Source organism: Octodon degus, unplaced genomic scaffold (genome assembly GCF_000260255.1).
Source record: "Octodon degus isolate 3935 unplaced genomic scaffold, OctDeg1.0 scaffold00010, whole genome shotgun sequence".
Classification (NCBI taxonomy): Eukaryota; Metazoa; Chordata; class Mammalia; order Rodentia; family Octodontidae; genus Octodon; species Octodon degus.
In genome coordinates, this window is record NW_004524586.1 from 28,020,144 (window position 1) to 28,034,643 (window position 14,500).

Sequence of the window (14,500 nt, forward strand, 5' to 3'; positions counted from 1 at the left end):
TCTCTCTCTCTCTCTCTCTCTCTCTCTCTCCCCCCTGTGTGTGTGTGTGTGTGTGTGTGTGTGTGTGTGTTACTGAGGATTGAACCCTGTTTACTCACACTGAGCTGTATCCTAAGTCTCTTTTTTATTTTTATTTGCAGATAGGGTCCCTGTAAGTCAGGTTTCCCAGGTTGTACTCAAACTTTTGATCCTCTCGCCTCAACCTCACATAGTACCGGGATTACAGCTACATACCACCACTCCTAGCTAATTTTTTTTTTCAATAAACACTTTTCTGATAACATTTTTTAAAAAAGCAAATCACACTGTACTTCATATCTTCACCATCCAAGGACATTACCTCTCAATCAGTTGTGTAGCTTATAATGTACAAGACAAATTCATTTTTGTGGTCCAAATGTGTACATTATATAGTGATATGGCTGGTCATATATAGCCTGGCCCTGTACTGAATGTTTTATGCGTTTTATCTCTATAATGATCTTACCTAAAAGATCCTTCATCCTTTTCACAGAGGAAGAAACAGAGCCAGAGATCTGGGTCCATAGGACCCAGAGCCTGGCTGATTTCTGGTCCCTGAGATGCCAACTGACACCAGGCTTTCTTCTTCCCTTCCATTGGCCCTGCTGTGCCCCTGGGACTCACTGCCCTTAGCAGCTCCTCTGTCAGCAAATGACTCCAGTTTCTCCTTAGCTGGGAGCCCAACTGGCTTCCCATCTACTCTTCCCATCTAGCATGATGAGCACTTTTGACAATTTGTGGTTAGTACAGGTGACAGGGTATCCTATTGGTTGGGCCCACCTCTGAGCTTGCATTGCATGCCTGAGTTAGCATGTAGGGTGGTGTCTGTGTGGGCTAGGCAGGATCTGTGGGCTGGTGGGCCAACAGAAGCCAGAAGAGAGTGGGAAAGGCCTGGAGCTGAGGGTCCTATTTACTTGAGCATTTAAATAATGTCTCTACCTGGGATTATATGAGGTCTGGGGTTATTGATTGGACAAGGATAACTCTTTCTTGGGGAGCTTATGGGTAGAAGAAAAACAGGCAACCTGAAGTTCTAGTCTCAGAGGTGTCCTTTCAGCTCTGTAGCTTCTGAACCCAGTAATTTTTGAGGCCTCAACTTAGTCATCTGCACAATGAGGATGTTAATAATGCTGACTTTATCAGGCTGTGCAGGGGTGTGCGGGAGGCTGGGCAGAGAGGACACAGGAGGGCTTCCTACCATCTTGGTGAGGTGGTGACATCCCAGTTGAGACTCATAGGAAAAGGGGGTGTAGTTAGCTGGGAAAATAAAAAGGGAAAGGCTCCTAGTGGAGACATTATCGCTTTGGGGACCTGATCCTGGAGTGATGGGACAGGTAGTTGGCAGATGATGCCTCGGCTCTGGACTAAGCTACGTTTTGGACTCAGTTGTCCAACAGAGATAAGTAGTTGGTGGGTGACCTCACTGTCGCTCAGAGAGGTTCACCTAACCTCTGATGACCCAGAGGTTAGAGAAGAGGTCGCATATCAGCAAGTCCTGTGTGTGGGCGTCTTGGGAGGATAGCCTGAGGAAACTTGCTCTCATCAGCCTCCCACATGGTTGTCCTTAATTGTCCTGCAGGACACGGACATCTATGTGTGTTTGGACATGGGGTGGGAGAGGTGAAAGAGCAGAGGTCAGTGAAGCATCAGGAAGCCAGTTCATGGAGGAACTGGTGGTAGGAAAGTGACACGATCTCCCTCTGGCTTTTCCTTGGGAAAAGTTTATAGGGCTCAGGGTAGGGAGGTGAGACCCTCCCCCAATGTTAAGTGGCATGGAGACAGGCTTGGCCTTGAAGCTGGCCCCATTGCTCTCAGCCAGAGGAAACCCAGCCAGGTGTCTCAGACTCTGGGTGCTCTGGTTCCCCTCCTGTGGAACAGCAGGACCACCAGGAGAATTAGATGAGGCTGGAGCAGCCACTGGCGCATGGAACGTGCTCACCAGGCTGCCTCTTAATTTCTGTGATGATCAGTAAAGCTTTGAGGGCAAATGTGAGGCAGAGCGTGCATTGCCTTCTGTGTTCCTCAGAAAGTCAAAGCTGTCCACTCTCTGCACCCAGCCCTGGGGCCTGCATGTCATCTCCCATCCTTGTCACGCCCCCGTGTCACTGTGGCTGGGGTGCCTGTGAGGGCAGATGTTGCCCCAGGCCTTGGCACAGCAGCAGGCAGATGAGTGGGGGCTGAGGGGTCCTGCTGGGTCTGACAGGCTGTGGGGGTAAATGTCCTGATGCTCAGGGTCAAGCCACGGTTACGGAAGGACACCTTGGCTGGCGTGGGGTGCAGGGTAGGACTGTGCCAGGAACAGCTCACCATCCAGGTTGCTGGTGGTAGTAGGATAAGGGGCATTCAACACATTTCCACATCTGAAATGCCAGTGTAAGAGGCAGGGGTCTAGGAGACATGGAAGAGGAGTGTGTGTGTGTGTGTGTGTGTGTGTGTGTTGGAGATGGATTAGGGGTAGGGCAGAGTTACAGGGGGTGGACAATGGGACAGGACCCAAGTTCCAAGAAATCCATGAGGAGGCTGCTACCCACATGCAGGCAGCAGAGGACCAAAGGACCTGGTTGAAGATGGTGGCAGGAAGGATAGAGTTGTTTCCAAAGCCCAGGAGGCCTCAGTTCACTTAGAGATTGACTGACCTTGGGCAGAGTCAGAGGGAGAAGTGTTAGCAGATGCCCAGGTGTGTGGCTTGGCCAGTGGTGAGTGGTTACAGAGAACAGAGGGCAGGAAAGAGCACTCTGGCCTTTAGTCTGGTGCGAGGGGCCTCAAGACACCTGGGAGAGATGCCCAGAGGGTCTGGAATCCTGGACGAAGGCCTGGGTGTGGAGGCAGGAAAACCCCACAGATGAAGAGGGGAGGCTCCTGAGTGCCCTTATGCCTGGGCCACAGAGGGAGGGCAGAAATCAACAGAAGTGGGGATGTGCAGAGTACCTGGGGTGGGGCAGGGAACCAGCCCTGAAGGATGCCTGGGTGTGAGCGAGTAGCAGAGAAGTGAAGTAGGTAAAGAACTGGAGACAGAAGCAGCCTATAACCACAGCAGAGAAAGGGTGGGGACAAAACACAGATGAGGAATTTTGGGGCTGACTCACTAGCGTCAAGGTGTTGGGTATCTCACCAGTGAGTCAGGGCTTTCCCCCTATAGATGAGTGGAGCACTGTGTAGTTTTGAGCACAAGAAAAACTCAATTAGAACTGTGCTGAGTAACAAACTTTTCAGCATCAGTGTCCAGGTGTCTGTCCATGGGACCTTGGGACTCTCACATTCCAATCCATGTGGCTTTAGCCTGGTATTCAGGACTTTGGTCCTGTTCTGTGTGACTCTGCCTCTGTTCGGGTCTACCTCCACCGCTGCCTCCCACCAGCCCACTCACCCTTAGCCAGGCATTCATTCAGTTGTGGAGATACAAGTCCAAGTGGGAAGCAGCTATGGGGTGGATGAAGGGTCCAGCTAGCCCCTTTCTTCTCCATCTTCATCCTTGGAAAAAACTCTGAATACCATGGAAACCACTTCTTTCCTGCACAGTTGGCCCTGTTTTGCTGTTAAAAGGATGTCTGTGACTTAGGAGTGCTTTCTGAGCTCCGTGCCACGTGCCAGATACTAAGGTAGGCATGTTCTATGCATCATCTCCTCTAACGCTCTTCGGACTTTTGAGCGCATTCTCATTACACCCATTTCACAGATGAGGGGATTGAACATCAGAGAGTTTATGTGACCTGACCATAATCACACAGCTGGGGGAGTATATCTGGGATTTTTAATGCAGGCAGACAGCAAATTTTTTATTTCCTTTTTGCAGTGCTGGTCACAGAACTCAGGCCTCAGGCATGCTAGGCAGGTGCTTTATTACTGAGTTACATCCTGAGCCCAAGTTTTATCACTTTACCATTGTCTTTCCAGCAGAGCTGGGATTCTGAGGTTTCCCAGTAGCTGCCTGTCCCGTCCCCACCCCACCCCACCCCCCATCAGCTATCGGAGGCTGCACGTTGAAGCATCTCCTAGATGCCTTTCAGGAAGTGGGGGACAGCTAGTTACCTCCTGATGGGGATCCCAGTGGGGTATTCACAAGCTGTGCGTGATATGGAGGTCATCACTTACTTCTGCCAAGCCTCTATTTCCTTATCTGCAAACTGTTACAGTGATGAGAAGAAAAGGAGACAGGCACTTAAGCATCCAGCAGGGAGAGGCCCAATAACTGTGGTCATTAGAGGCTTATCACAGCCCTCCTTGTCAAGATAAGGTGGTGGCTCCGTGGGCCGAGCTGCCTGGCTAGGCAGGTCTTACCAGGTGCCAGTGGCACGTGTGTGCTCGGAGATGGAGGACAGAGTATTAATCTTTCACCGTGGAAGCCATGCATTATTAATTGCGTTATTCTCAGACTTCTAACGGGGTCGGGGGCTAGAGCCATATATGGAAGACGCGGCTTAGCCTCCGCTTCTCATGTGCTTCCCTAGTCCTCAAGTTGCCATGGAGTCCCAGAGGCGACCTGATAGGGGACGCCCGAGGCGACGCCCGGGGCTCAGCCCCACCTCTTGTCCTGGGTCTGCAGCCCGGCTCCTGGCTACACCAGAGTCCAGAGCTCGCCTTGGACCACTCATTTAAGAGCCTGAAGTGGTGGTGGTGGTGGTGGTTGTGTGTGTGTGTGTGTGAACCTTGGGGAACAGGAACGGGCATCCTCCGGGGAGTCGGTTGTGTGCACGGCGCTTGCTGAAGGATTCAGGCCCTGCTGTGCAGTGCTTTCCCGGGAGCGGACGCGGAGCAGGGCCCAGGACCCCGAAACGAGACCTCCGGCCCACGTGCACCCTTCAAGTACCTAGCTCAGCTCGGGGTCCCTGAGCATGCGGAGAAGGGACCCGCTCGGGCCGCTGCGGGCTCGGAGCTTTGGGGCAGGGCCGGCTGCCCGCCAGCCGGCTGGTTTCCCTTGCTTGGCTCAGCCCGGGGCTCCGCGGGGCGGGGTGGGGCGGAGCGCGGGGCGGAGCCGGGGCTGCGGCGGCCGCGTCAGAGCTGTACTCCAGCTGCCCCGCGGCGGCTCAGGCTCGGCCCGAACGCCCAGCACTGCCGAGGACCCAGACAGACCCGCAGCCGCACGGGCTTCGCCGCAGGCTCCCCTCGCGCCTGGGCTGCGCGACCATGGCAGACAAGGAGGCCGGTGGCGGCGACAGCGGGTCCCGAGGTAAGTGCGGGGCGAAGGTCCTGCGGCTGCAGGGGGAGGGCTGCGGAGGCCCGCTCCCCGCAGCCTCTTGCAGGCGATGGACCTTCGCAGGCAGGTCAGGAACCCTGCGCCCTGGGCGTCCGAGGTGGCCCGCCATCAAGCGCTCGGTTTTGGCAGGGGTGCGGGCGCTGCGAGGAGCTCCGCACCCCCAGATGGGGCATTCTGTCTGTGCCCGACGCGGGCTGGCGCCCTGGGCGGCTGCGGCCAGAGTCCGGGTGAGCGCCGCCCCTCCTGTGGTTCCCTGCACTGTCCTGGGGTTGCCCGCCCTAGCAGTGTGGATGGCCGGCTCCGAGGCTGCTATCCCGCGGTTCACTTCCGTGACTCAGCGAGGCCAGAGAGGGAAACTGGGGGAAACAGGAGATCTGGACCTGTCCCCACACCCACCTCCTGCCCTGGTCGGACTCACGTCGTAGGAGTGGGGGCTGCAGCCCTCAGCTGAATGACTACCCGCCTGCATCCTCACGCCTTGCCAAGGATTCTCTGGGCTAGAGAAGGACCAAGCGGCGGGGTCTCTTCTTGCCAGGGTTGGGGGTTGCCAGTGTGGAGATTGCATTTTGTAAATGTGGAGTCTCTTTAGAGAGAGTGATTAAGACTCAGAGGAAGAACCAGAGAGGACTGGGAAAGGGGCCCGGGAAAGAGGAGGAACAGCTCTTGGAGCCCAGTGCTGTAAATCAAAGCTTCACCCTTGAAGGAGACAGCCGGTCGGTGGAATGGATTCCAGTCTTCCTGTGCTACCCAAGAGGGGAAAGTTGGGCGCAGGAGGCGCCTCACATCCCCAGCCTGCAGGGCTTTGGTGGTGGCAAGCACAAGAGCTGAGAGGTCCAGCAGCTTTCTCTGGAACTCCAGACAAGCTGCCCTGCAAGGGTGAAATTAAAATACACGGTCATAAGGGAAACCCAGCCAGGAAAGGGGCTCTTGGCTCTGCTGGGACTCAAAGACCTGGGAAACTGAGTCTAGCAGCAGCACAACCACTGTTGGCATTGCATCCCTGTGTTGCTGTAGGTGGCCTCTTCCCCGCCTTCTGCAAGCCCGGAGCTGCACCTGCCCCCTCCCCAGCCCATTGTTCCTGCGGATCTGGGAGGCGCCTCCCCACACGCACTGCAGTGGTGGGGGAGCGCAGGGTGGGGGCTGGGGATCCTGACCCTGCTCAAGCTTGGGAGGGGCGGTGCAGAGTCCAGGCGGTGCCCAAACACCACTGGGAATCTGCTCCTCTCCTGGTCTTCTCTGACTGGCCGACAGGACCAGTGGGCTGGCAGCTGGCTTTGTCTGAGCATCACTCAGCAAGTGAATCGACTCATTTCCCCCCATTTCTTTTCTTTGAATTTGGAGAGAAAATGTAGGATGATCAGAACTGCTTGAAGCTCAAGAGTTAGTGCGCCTGTATCCTGTATCTTATGCTGCAAGAAAGAGTAGGTGGTTGTATCAGATGCAAGGTTGGACGTAAGATTTGTCAAATCAGAATTGCCAGCAGGGATGGGCACCCACTCCTCAGCAGTTACATCTTGAAAAATCACATTAAGAGCTCTGTTCCTGCTCGCTCTCTCTCTCTCTCTCTCTCTCTCTCTCTCTCTCTCTCTCTCTCACACACACACACACACACACAGAGCCAGGACTGGGAGAAAGTCCCATCCTTGATGAGGAAACATACAGGGTTTGCTGGGCCATCTGCCACCGCTCCCCTAAGTCTGTTCTACCATGTTTCTTCCCTTCCTGTGAGTTTGAGGTGGCCAGGACAACTCCAGGCTCCAGGAGTGTGGGCTTACGACGACGCAGCAACCCAAAGAGCAGGCCATTCCTGGCAGTTCACTGTGCCTTTCTGGGTTGTCATTTCTTTATCTGCAAATGGGGGATATTTATAGCATCTCGTAAGAGCAGCATCTACTCACCCTCCTTCCCCCCATCTGTTTCTAAGGTATGCTAATTGTGTGCTCTGGGATGGGCAGTGAACATGAATTATTTATCTTTTTAAGTATGTTACCAAAATTTCTTTTGTTGGTGGGAGATTTAAACATAAATTGGATGACTTGTGCAAGGTCATACATCTAAGAAGTTTTGATTGGGATCCAGGCCATCTGATTCCGGGAGCCTTTCAGCCCTAAAGTAGCCCTCATTGATATGGTCAGAGGTTGCCATCCTGTTAGGGTATAAAATGGTTGCTGAGGTAGGCGGTCCATTGGAGAGTGGCATTGGACTTTAGAGATGAGATTTTTACCGTCCTGGCAGTATTAATAAAAACTAACATTTAAATAGTGACATTTGTGGAGGACTTAGTGTATGCTGAAGCTTGGGAGTATTGAGTTACTCATTTAGCTCTGACCACACTTGTTGAATTAATGACTCAATGAGGGGGCCCCTTGGCCCCTGTTTTGCTATTCTGCCATGGAACAAACAAAGGGACTGAGTGGTGCATTGGAAGGGTGATGCAGGAGTTCTAGGGCTGGACTGTTGGACTTGGGGTGCAGATCAAGTTGTACACCCTCCTGTAGCACACGTGTGGCATGCCATAGGCCCCTGGGGAATTGTGTTGAGTGCTTGGGTGAATGGGAGTTTGATTCATAGACTGGCTGCCGTGTTGCCTCTGGCCATCAGACTACAGGTGGAAGAGAAAGGGCCTTAGTTGCAACTCCCAAGGGAACCAAGGAAACGTCAAAGTGATGCTCTGGGTACCACAACTTAGGATTCTGGGATCTCCAACATCAGCCCCTGCAGCTGTGCCCGCTGCATGGTGGTTCCCATATCCCCCATTGCATGTCCTCCCCCTGCAACATCTTGTACTTCTTAGAGCCCAGGTATCTCTGCAGCTCCTTCCTGCCTGGAACATTTGCCTTTGTATAGGAAACTCCTACTGAGCCTTCAAAACTTAGTTCAGGTGCTGCCTCTCCAGAAGCCTTCCTGGATTTTAGTAACTAAGTGAGATGCATCTGTGTAATCTTAAAGCCTCTGGTACTTAACCCCTGTGATGTCAGCTAGTGTTTCTTGAGAGCCCGTGGCGTGCCCCTTAGTGTACATATGCCATTCGCTTCTCAGCTAGGTGGGTATTACCATCACCCCATTTTGCCAGTGAGACAGCTGAGAGTGTGGACAAGCCAATGATTCGTCCAGTGGATGGAGGTGGCCTATGAGTCAGTCACGGAGCCTAAAAGCTATGCTTTCTTAGGACCTTTTCTGTCCACAAGGGCAGGGGCTATGTCTTTCATTTCTATATTCTTAGCATTCAAGCATGTGCTCAATCAGTGTTTCCCTGTGTGGAGTATGAGGCAGCAGGCCGTGAGGGTCACAGCAGCAGGGGATGGCATTCATGTCCTGGCCTCTTAACAGTGCCACTTCTGCCAACTCAGATGCTCAGCAGTGGGCCAAGCTGGAGAGGGAGGCGGGTGGGGCCTGGATGATCTCCGAAGAGATGCGGCTTTAATGCCAGCAAGCCTCTCTCTGAGTGACGACTCCATCTTGCGAGGGTGGAATGCACTTCTGTCTTATAAATAGGCGTCTTTGGTAAGGGAGAAAGCTTCTTTATTACTGTTGTGCATAATTAGCGTGGCAGGCAGGAATCAGGGCCTTTTAATGAATGAGCAGCATGTGCCAGAGAGGGAATGCTGCCCCCATGGGCACACAGGGCCTGGCTGGGCCTGGGCATCCCCAGAGAAGAGTGGGGAGTGTCAAGCAAGGAAACCAGCCCCTGCGGCAGGCCCTGCGCACCTCTGCTGCATTCCTGGGGTGGTAGATGGCTCCGGGTCCTATGTTCCTCCCCACAGGTGCTGTCATATACTTTGTGGGTGGGTAAGACCCATGGGCCCTGTCGTGCAGAGACTCCAGCTCTACTTGACTTTCCCTATCTGTGAAATGGGGTAATGCCTGATCTTTGGGGGCCATAGTGGAGTTATGGACTGATAGCAGGTGGCCTTGTGACTCGTCCAGCCTTTGCCCATAGGAGAAAGACAGAGGTGGCCTTTGCATCTCTGGCCTGATGCCCACTGGGATCACTGTTTCTTGTGTGAGATGGGCATGAGTCAAGTTGGTCTGTTTTCCTTGGGGGTTTTGGGGGCAGGGAAAGTTCTGCTCTGATATCTCTCAGTATTGGGGCTGGTTGGTGGCATGTTGAGACTCTGATTACTTTAGGACAGTTACACTCCTCTCTTGGAAGCAACCCCTTTGGAAATGGTGTGAGTATCCCCTCAGCTCTTTCTCTATTCCTACAGATTCCACAGTGTGTGTGTGTGTGTGTGTGTGTGTGTGTGTGTGTGTGTGTAGGGGGCTACACTGGCTTCCAGGAACCCTTATATAGGTAGCCACTCCTACATACAGCTTAGTCTTGTGATGATCCTTTAGGGTAAGTTACCAAGGCTTCTCCTGTAGGACTCTCCTGGAAGGCTTCTCAAAAGTCCTCATACCCTAGCTTCGTCCCAGGCCTGCTTCATCAGAACTTCTTCCAGTGGGCAGCCCCCCCCTGTGAGCCCGAGAGTCCCACACATCACACGTAGGCCTGCAGCACCTAGAGTGGGGCAGGGAGCAGCAGACAGGTTACTCCCTTGCATTGGGTTGTCTGCGTCAGCAAATCTTCCTTAAACATCAACACTGTGCTAAATATGTTGCTGGTATGGTATCATTACTTTTTTTTTCTTTTAGCATGGCTTCTCACTATGTTGCCAGGTTGGTCTCAAACTCCTGAGCTCCAGTGATCCTCTTGCTTCAGCCCCCTGAGAGTGGAGACTAGAGGTACACACCATCCTGCCCGGCTCTACTGTCATCTTTGATTCTTACCAATGTCTTACAAAGTGAGTGGTTCTGCACGGGGCAGAGCTGAGGTTCAGGGTCACTTAAGTTCATCTGCAGGGTGACATACTTCCTCAGGATGTAGTGAGAGTAGCTGAGGCTGTCAGCTCCAGGCGTATCACGTCCTCAGGACTGCTTCCCCAAACCGAGCTGTTTGAGGTTCCTTGCTGATGCCACCAGATATATGACCCCTCCCCCAAACTATGAGTTACTGATTCTCTTCAAAATAATCTACCATCCAAAAGTTGCATTTATTTCAGGTAGAGTGTTTATATCAGTTCTATGAGTAGAAATCCTTTTGTTTAAGTATTTTATTTATTTTTTTGAAGATTAAAAGTATTACAGTTGTTTTAATAACTATTAAAAGACTGATTTTTACAACTCATAGTACATATGATTTTTAATATTAATTTATTGAGAAAGAAGTAGCAATGAGACAGTTTTAAAACAGGTTTGTAGGACAGTTGCAATAATTAATACATTGCATATTGTCTTTGTAGTAGTTATTCAGAGGACAAGATGCAGACACAATATCTTGTCTAAACACTATTAGTTCAAAACTTTCTTCTCATTGAACTAAGAAAGTAGTTATATATCTATGCTAACTATTTTATATATACATATATATATATATATATATATATATTCACTACAAAATGGTCCTTCATTTATATTCCCCTTTTTTGTTTACTTTTGTCAGAGATGTATATTCCATTGCCATTCATATATTGTAGGTACATGAATTCAGCAGAGTAATCCAATATGGTCTAGTGGTCCATAATAGTAGTGGGTTATCCGCAGGACTGGCAATGTCAGAAGCTGTTAACTTGAGCCTTTTACAGTTCAGCATATTAATATGGCTTTACTTGAAGTCCTGAATCCCTTGCCATCAACAGAAGGCAACCACAACATAAATACGTGGAAACCCAAACAAGGTTACGGCGCTTCAAGTAGCCACTGCTGCCCACGGGAGGCTTTGTGTGGAGGTGGAGCCTGTGCCCTAGGCCATAGGGAGCCAGGAAAGTTCTGGAGAGTTAGGACCCAGCATCAAAGGGAGACCTTTTCTGTAGTGGCATCAGGCTTAAAATGAACTTGAGTAGGAAAGGAAGAGATTTAGGAACCGGGAGTCTGAGGGGAGCACAGGGCATTGGTCCCCGTTCTCCACCTGTTGTAGTTAATGCTCCACAGAAACGGGCCCTGAGAATGAGCATTCGCAAAGTTCACAGCAAACCTGAAAGCCAGGTGGAACCAGTGTGAAATGTGGCTGCTTGGCCCCTGGATGGCCATTTGCATCCTCCCATGAGCGGGACCCTGAATTAGGGTGTGCTGCTCTGGGGGAACGAGTCGGGAGGGAGGAATGCTCCACTCTAACAGGAATTCATAGGAACTCTTAGCTTGGATTCTTCCTAGCTTTACCACTGAGCGGTGTTGGGATTCTGGACAAATAACACACTTGTCCCCATTCTCTTACCTCAGATTCCTCTTCTCTGAAGTGGTGCTAACCGTGGAACACGTTTTAGAGGATTTTATTTGCTCCCACCATCCAGGCTCGGCTCTAAGTGTGTTCCCTGGTGTATAGTCTCTGTTTTCATTATCTTCTATTGCTGTTTGTTAGTATCAAGTAAGGGAGTTATTAGTGATTGCCTTTTACCCACAAGACTCAGTTGGGTGAAGGGCTGGCCTAAGCCCTGGAGCTAATCGGGACAGACAAGGCCATGTGACATCTTGTCCAGCAGTCCCGGAACTTGGAGGAATGCTGCGTGTCTCAGACTCTTGGCCCCACTTAGCTCCACTTGGCCCTCCGCTATGGCTTTTTTTAATTTTAATTTTTATTTATTTATTTTTTTCCGCTATGGCTTTGAGTTCCTCACTGACTGGAGCAGCCAGTGGGGTTCAAGGTCTTTTTGTCCCTGCGCTAGATCCAGTGCTGCCTGAACTCTGTCCCCGGATGGACTCTGCACCTCACTCAGCCAGGCTCTGCTGGCCTGGTGAGCCCCAGATCTAGAGCTTTGCAGATGCTTCTCTGAGCTCTGCCGGGTCCACCCGTCCTCCACCAGCTGTGACTGTGCCGTGGGAGCTGCGGGTGTCCCCTGGGTCTGGCAGCAGCTCCATGGCACCTCTTCTGGGAGACTGGGCTGCGGGGCTTGGGCCTCAGTGGTAGTGACCTTGAACTTAGGGTGTCCATGCATTCAGCTTGGCTGTGGTGTAGAGTATGCATCTTGTCTCAGTGAAACTAATGTGACTCCTTCCACTTTCCTTATTGTCCCCATTTGGAAGGTGACGTGGTGGTGCTACCTGGTCTTCTCAGCTATCAGGGTCTCGAGGGGGACAAGGCAGGCAGGCGGATTTGCCTAAATCTGGAATTTGGGCTCATGTGTATGTGGGTTCAGATGTGTTTTACCTCAGGGTTTAACATTGCTATATCTCACTTACTTCTGTTATAATCAAGAGTGCTTAATAAGCCAGATTCCAGTGAGGTGTGGGAGAGCTAAGTGGAAGGGTATTTGTGAAGTGCTTACCTCGAGTCTAGTACAAAGAGACTGCACAGTATGTAGCATTATTTTGTTTTTGCCTCTATCACATTGATTTGGGAGGTGTGATGGTCAGAGGCGGGATCTGGGCCCAGAGGTTGTGCGTTCAGGTCTGGACTGTGTCATTTTTTTATTTTTTATTTTTTTTAACATTTATTTAGTGTGTGTGTGTGTGTGTGTGTGTGTGTGTGTGGCCAGCTCAGCCCACCAGGGGGCGCGGCTGGCTGGCATGTGGTGCTGGAGGATCGAACCGCGGTCCCTGTGCTTTGCCAAGCTTGTTCCAAGTAGGTGCTTTAGACCACTGAGCCATCTCTCCAGCCCCAGGACTGTGTCATTTACCTGCTGCGTGACCTTGGAACATGACCTCTTCAAGGCTTAATTTTTTCATCTGTACAGTATGGATTATAATAGTGTCTTCTTTATAGGGTTTTGTGAGGATTAAATTAATTCATTCAAGAAAAGCATTTAATACAGGGCCAAGCATGAAGTAGACACCAAATTAATATTAACTAGCTGTTCATGTAATTATGAATAAGTACTAAATTTGTTCCTCGAGGCAGGAGGAATTAGCTAACATTAGGTCCCCTCTGTTGTTGAAAACAATTACAAGTATAATGTTTTGAAACAATACAAGTTTTTACCTAACATTTCTAGAGGTGAAAAATAATCCCCAAATGGGTCTCACTGGGTTAAAACCAAAGTGACAGCAGAGCTGCATCCTTCTGGAGGTGCCAGGGCACAAACCGTTTCCCCTTCCTGCCTCTCCCTTATAAGGGCTTTTGTATAAGGAGATTTTGTAGAGCCTCCCTAGGTAACCCAGGACACTGTGCCATCGCAAGACCTTTAGCCACCCCATAAAGTCCCTGTTGCTGTGGGAAGTAACGCTCTTCCATAGGTTCCAGGAATCAGGATATGGGTGTACTCAGAGGGGGTATTACTGAGCCTGCTGTAGTCAGAAAGAATGGGGTCTGCTTGGATTAAGAAGTGACAGTCAGAAAGCCTCTATTCCCTTCCAGTGAGCCCCGTTTGAGCACTGGAGGTGGCTTCTTCGGTGTCTAGAGCCAAGTTCCTCTTGTACCTACTGCATGCAGCCTTAGCTGGGTCTAGGCTGTTCCTCAGCTCTTGTCTTGTATTCCATCTCGGGAGTATCCTAGGGGGTGTTGCCGTCCTCAGGGCTGGCTTAACTTCTTCCTTGGAACTTATGGCATCACTGAGACCTGAATAAAGACATTTTAGCTCCCAAGGAGGGAAAACAATTGAAGTATTAAAGAATTAGTGAAATACCTACAAAATGTCACATTTTTTCCACCCTACAAACCTTAATCTGTTTGTTCTTGCTGCGTAATAAACCATCCACTAGTGAATGGCTTAGAACAGCAGTCATTTTATTTGCTTAGGATTCTGTGGGTGGTACTCTGCCTGGTGGTTCCTTTGCCAGCTTTGTTCACGGTCACTCCTGTGACTGCACCCATCTGATGGCTCCAGGGGGCTGGGCAGTCTGAGATAGCCCCGTCCCAGGGTGGGCGCTGGCTGTCAGCTGGGCTTTTCTCTCTCGGGAGGCCAGCTTGGGCTTCTCTCTGTGGTGGTCTTGGGAGCATCAAGAGGTGAGATGGGACACAGAGAGAACTTTGCAGCCCTTCTTAGGAAGGCCTGTAAAAACCACTTGACTGTATTCTGCTTGTCTGTGCGAGGCCAGATATGGGGTAGAGAAAGAGACCCCACTTAAGAAGGAGGTCTGCAAAGCATGTGTGTTTGACTCCCGAGAGTCATCTTATTAAAGTCCAAAATCATTCTACATTTATTGTATTATGAAATACTAAAAGAAAAACAAATCACACTACATTTTAAAACAACCCAGTTAGCACTTTTTGCTTGGTAAGACTTTCTGGGGGCCAGAGAGATAGCTCAGTGGCATAAGTGCCTGCCTGGCAAGCACAAGGTCCCAAATTCGATACCCAGTACCACACAGACA

General features: G+C 50.9%; 1 protein-coding gene across 4 annotated transcripts in view; it reads left to right on the forward strand.

Annotated features, from left to right (window-relative positions):
* Hspa12a (heat shock protein family A (Hsp70) member 12A) overlaps positions 1-14,500 on the forward strand; it is a 170,848-nt gene that overhangs the window by 97,433 nt on the left and 58,915 nt on the right. The window contains exon 1 of one of the 4 annotated variants that reach the window (XM_004625650.2): positions 5,015-5,188. The exons of the other annotated variants lie outside the window; for them this stretch is intronic. Within the exon in view, the coding sequence (XP_004625707.1) occupies positions 5,146-5,188 (43 nt within the window). The 5' untranslated portion in view covers positions 5,015-5,145. Of the gene's footprint in view, positions 1-5,014; positions 5,189-14,500 lie in introns of those variants that run through there. 4 annotated transcript variants of the gene reach the window in all.